This window comes from Myotis brandtii, unplaced genomic scaffold (assembly GCF_000412655.1).
Source record: "Myotis brandtii unplaced genomic scaffold, ASM41265v1 scaffold206, whole genome shotgun sequence".
Taxonomy (NCBI): domain Eukaryota; kingdom Metazoa; phylum Chordata; class Mammalia; order Chiroptera; family Vespertilionidae; genus Myotis; species Myotis brandtii.
In genome coordinates, this window is record NW_005357691.1 from 445,384 (window position 1) to 451,383 (window position 6,000).

Here is a 6,000-nt window from a genome sequence, read left to right on the forward strand (position 1 = left end):
CCTATATAATAAAAGCCTAATATGCAAATCGACTCAACAGTGGAATGACCAGTCGCTATGACGCATACTGACCACCAGGGGGCAGATGTTCAACACAGGAGCTGCCCCCAGCCCGCAGGCCCCAGGCCAGCCAAGGTGGGTGCCAGCGGGGGCCCCCAATCACCCTGCCAGTTGCCCCACAGAGGGAGGCGACTGGCAGCAGTAGTGGGGGGCAGGGCCAGTGAGCGGGCGGTGCCAGGCCAGCCAAGGCGGGTGCCAGTGGGGCCCCCAATTGCCTCGCCAGTCACCTCAAAGATCAGCCCTGACCGCCAGCCAGGCCTAGGGACCCTACCCGTGCACGAATTTTGTGCACTGGGCCTCTAGTCAAATAATAAAAATAGAACAAATTATTGAAGATTAACTTAGTCCCTCACTTTTGGTAAAGAAAGCATTAATTTTTTTTAAATTTGATTTTTAGAGAGAGAGAGAGAGAGAAATCGATTGGTTGCCTCCCATATACGCCCTGACCAGGGATTGAACCCACAACCTGGGTATATGTGCCCTGACCAGAATTGAACCTCTCACCTTTTGGTGTACTGGAGGATGTCCCAACCAAGAGAGCCACCTGGCCAGGCAGGGCTGGTGGAGCAAGCATTTTATTTACATATCCACATGCGCCAACAGTTTGTGTTACATAACATATAGTAAGTATAATAACTTAATTTCTACTAGCTACAGAAATTTAAGACAAAATGTTGAATTTTTCTGATGGGAGTAATATATTAAACAATGTGGCTCAGTGGTTGAGCGTGGACCTATGAACTGGGAGGTTGTGGTTTGATTCCAGATCAGGGCACGTGCTCGGGTTGGGCAGGAGGCACTGATGAGTGGTGATACTTTCTCATCATTGATGTTTCTACCGCTCTCTCCTTTTCCCTTCCTCTCTAAAATCAGTAGAATTATTTAAAAAAATGGAATTTGAAATAGCTTACAACAGATTGAAGGGAGAATGGCAGAAAATAATCTGACAGACGTATAAATAGACATAAACAAAGTCAGGAATTCGAAACTAAAGAAGTAAATATGCAATACTAGAAAGTGAGAGCATTTTGATTTATTTTACGAATCAAATGAATATTGACTGAAAAATATCAAAGGGGTGGGATATATTCTGGAAATTTAAAAATGGAGAAAAAGGAGAAAACAAATGATGGGAACAATGTGTTAGAGCTCTCCATTACTGAGGATGTCTAACTACCCACAGGCATGTCTAACACTATATGTGACCTATAAATGAGAAAATTCCCATAACCCTGAAGACTTACTTTAGTAACAATCTTTATGTTCTTAGTTAAAAGCCAAAGAGCAGCTCAATATTATTATTTCATATTTTAGGAATAAAAGGAAGGTAGAGTAGGAAACTTCCTACCTTCATATTAAGTTTTTCTATACTACCACTTCTAGGAATATATCCCAAGAAAACAGAAACACCAATCACCCCTATGTTCATAGCAGCACAATTTACCATAGCTAAGATTTGTAAACAGCCTAAATGTCCATCAGTAGATGGATGGATTAAAAAACTGTGATACATCTACACAATGGAATACTATGCTGCTGTAAAAAAGGAATTCTTACCATTTGCAACAACACTTTTTTAGACTTTAAAGAAACGATCTCATTAATGCAATAGAAATTAAAGCAGGTAGGACATGTGTTAGTTAAATTATCTATCATTTCAAGGAAAAGAAGAGAGAGAGTCATTCATCTGTGTTTCTAAGGTTAGATGGCAACTTCCTAACAGAATCAAGAGCGTGAATATCTTTCTCCGATTGGCTTATTTTGCTTAGCATAATGCTCTCCGGTTCCATCCGTGCTGTTGCAAATGGCAAGGATTCCTTCTTTTTTACTGCAGCGTAGTATTCTATTGTGAGGGCATGTGCCGGGAGGGATAGGGGGCTGGGGGGAGGTCAGTGGGGAAAAAAAGGAAACATATGTACTACTATTTGTAATACTTTAAACAATAATAAAATAAAATAAAATCCAGTACTTTTTATAGTATTGTGACACATTTAAGCAAGGTCAAGAAAACCAGAGAGCTTTGTAATTTATTCACCAACAAAATTACCTATCTCATCCTATAAATTACCTATTATCCAGATAACTACTCTACAATGCTAGAAGTCATAAAATAAATAGGCAATATAAACTGTTGGGTAAAATCACTCATTTGGAAACTACTGATTCAAATTATTTTCATGCCTTATTGCAACAAATTAAGTGATAAAACCTACTCTTTAAGTGCAAATATTAACACTTTCCAGCTTTCTACCCTATACCTGTTACCTGGAGTATCTTTTCCAGGGATTGATAATGAAGCAGCACTTTTGCTCCTGGCTAGTGATGCTTTTGTTGGGGCGATCAGGCGCATGATTAAATCATTCTCCCAAAGATTGGTGTACAGTTGCTGAACTAAATGATGAGAACAAATAAAAAGGATTCAATTTGAAGCCTCACAAACAAATGCCAAGCAAAAAAGAACAATGTGAACTGCTGCAAACAACTTTTTTAGCCAAAAAGTAGAGGCAATGAGAACACATACATAAGAGTGAAACACTCCACCTGACCAGACTGCACTGTTAGGGAAGAGAGTACCTGAATAAAGGGGCAAAGGCCCCAGCATACCACAGCAATGCCAATGAAGGAATCTAGGCAATGTATTTAACAGAATCCAACAGATGTAGTCTTTATGGAGAAACTCACATATGGAGAAAAATGTTGTACATGACAAAACAACTCTGCTAACAATCATACTACTCAAGTCCATTGCCAAAAGCTCCAAGGTATTAACAGAATTATTCTGCAATAAATTTTTATTCTCATAAAGATCGCTGTGACAATGGCATTTGACCTGAATCAATGAAGTGAAGAGTGTTCAGTAAGTGAATGGTTCGGTATAAAACAAAAAGCAACAATCATGTTGGACAGGAAAAAGTTAGAGGGAAAAGTATGAGAAAGAAACTACTTTAAATAAAGAAGTATTTCAGTAATAATTGTGATATCTTGCACGCAATAATCAGTGGGGAAAACATTCACAAAGGAAGAACGTGGGATAACAGAACAAAGCTTTGAGGTTCAAATATGGCTGGTAATTTAGAACTTCTAAATGCAAATTGATGAAATGCTTAAAGAAAATCAAGTTCTCCAGTACAAAAGTATCTCTTCCAACATCTGACATCTACTTTGTCAGCTTCATTAAAGACCTCTTGCTCAGATAATGGCAGAATTATGCATTTCATTTAAAGACAGGTTCTCCTAGCTTCAGCCAAATGAACATGGCACCAAAGTACATTTTTCAGTTAAAGAAGGGAAATTTTGACTTCTACTTTTAGGAATGACTTTGCAAGCAACTGAATATTGCCACAAATATATCTCTTTTAAACCACTATTTAAGATTGGTACTTAGAAATAACTACCTACCTGATTTTCTTTCTACTTGTTCAGCTTCTGTAGAGTAATGTAGTTTGCTACATTTTTTATTTAAAGACTAGAGGCCTGGTGCACGAAATTCATGCCCTGGGGGCGGGGAGCCTGCACCCCCTCGCAGTCCGGGAGCCCTTGGCAGACATCCCTCTCACAGTCTGGGAGCCCTCACACCTTACTGCCTGCCTGCACACTGCTCCTTATCACCCACTGCTCCTTATCACCGGCTTGCTGCTCCTTCGTGCTGCCTTGGAGGCCAGGAGAGGCTAGTGTCACCACCTCTGCACTTGCCAGCCGTGAGCCCAGCTTCTGGTGGAGCAGCGCTCCCCCTGTGGGAGCATACTGACCACCAGGGGGCAGCTCCTGCATTAAGTGTCTGCTCCCTGGTGGTCAATGCACATCATAGCGACCAGTCATTCTGCCATAACAGTCGCTGGGCTTTTATTAAATTTCAAATATGATGTAGAGATTCTACATCCCAAAACTTAAAAGTTTACTCTTTAAGTAAGTTATCTAAAATGAAACAAAATTCTTTAGAAGATAGTAAAATTTAAGAGGGTAAATATCTCATACTACCTGACTACATCGAAGTTCCCAAATTAGGAATATACAACCTTTAATTTTGGACATAATCCATAACATCTATTACTAAAGTAACTTATACTTCAGTTATAACTAGTATTTTTAAACAAAAATGATCATTAATATAGATGTACGATTTTAGCAACCCAAACCATTCATAGGGAAAATAATCTATTTTGTGTAGACACTTTTCCATTTCACTTGAAGTATTCTGGTTCAGAATATTTAGCAATGTCTGTTTAATAATTTCTCTTTGGGGGACCTTCCAATTAAAGTACATATTGACAATATAGCATAATTTGAAAGTTCTTGAATAGATAATATAATTGAACATTATGAATCAAAGAGGTATAATTGATTCATTCAGGTAATTAAATCACATGTCCTTTATCATCATACTGCAAAAAATGACAAAATAATATAAATAATTATTACTTAGCAGCAATGAGCAGAAGAAAAATAGACTATTTGAATCAGCCAAGATTTAAAACAGGGCTATTTAAAATATTACAGGCTACCTTATGAACTTCATTTGAATTTGAAATGTTCATCTCTCCAAATTGAAGAGGTTTCACTTAAATTTGAAGGGATTTTATTAATGTAAGCCACTGCCAATATTGATTTTTTTTCCCTAGAATCATTTTACAATATTCATCATTTCAGGGTGTGCAATATACTGAACCTTTAAACAAGTTATTTCACAAATTATCTTCCACACATACCTTCTTGCATTAAAAACTGATAAAAATCATTTAAAATTTACTTGGAATTGCTCCTTTAGTGCAATTTAACTAATTATTAACTTCAAAATCATCACCTGTCCAATCTCTTTTCATGTCTCATTAATATGGCAAGTAGACAAATCAATGAAAGCATATTAGTGTTTGCTCAGTATACTGAAAATGTAATAAATATCTCTGGAGGAAATCTTTGCTAATTCCTCAAAGCAATTAGACAGTGAAACATAGTCAGTGCTTATGAAACAAGATACATTAAAATAAAAGTACATAAACATGCCATTTCAATGGATGTTATCTAATTTTGTGAAAGGACTGAGTTAGTGAAAAGTAAATTAAATTTATTATATGACCAGCAAGGTGCTACAAAAAAATCTTCCCACATTAATTTATGAATGGTCCTGGGCTAAAATAAGTGCTTTGGGAAAGCATACTGAGGGTAACGGTGGTTAAGAGGATCAACTTTTGTTAGATCAATATAAGAAAAAATGTGATGCACGCAAACTGACACATGAAATACCTCATAAGCAATCTTTGGAAACTGTACAAGTCCTAAAAGTACAAATAGCATAATGTAAGTATGAACAAAACAAATATCGCTGTCAACATATTAAAACTATAATATTTAGACAAACTGGAAATCTTTCTAAGTTAATCACTGCTACAATTAATTATACTACTTTAAATTAGATCCAGAATCTTTTTATTTGTACTGGAATTTTATAGCAATCACCATTGTTCCCAAAACTGTCAAGGCACCTAATAATATAAAAAAGCACTTTTTAATTCAAATTATAATTACACCTATTTCCCAATTCATAAGGTATAAAAGAGGTATTTCTTCTTGTTAATGGCTAAGTTTGAAGGAATGTTGTAGAATGTTTACCATGTTTTTTTTCCTTCAAAGACCATTTCTATTTTTATTTCCAGAAATAAAAAGGACTTTTTAAATTGATGGGTATGTTTACCTAATCCATTTCAATTATCAGTGAGTAGCACCATGTTTTAGAAGCCAGAAATGGTCATTGATACACACTCAGATATTGAAAATAAGGAATACTAATTAAAAGGGCAAACACCACGAGCAAAGGGTATTTGAAGTAGTCATAGTAGATAAATTCATTGGGGTTTTAACTATAAAAGCAGAACGGGACTTAACGTGCCTGTCAACTTTACAAGGCTGTTGTGAATAACAAATATATATAAAGAAGATCAATTT

The 6,000-nt window shown here is 36.5% G+C and overlaps 1 protein-coding gene across 1 annotated transcript in view; it reads right to left on the minus strand.

Moving 5' to 3' along the window:
* The window catches only part of MAP7D3 (MAP7 domain containing 3), a 28,752-nt gene that overhangs the window by 15,295 nt on the left and 7,457 nt on the right, over positions 1–6,000 (minus strand). The window contains exon 7 of the mRNA XM_014538938.1: positions 2,326–2,451. Within this exon, the coding sequence (XP_014394424.1) occupies positions 2,326–2,451 (126 nt within the window). The remainder of the gene's footprint in view (positions 1–2,325; positions 2,452–6,000) is intronic.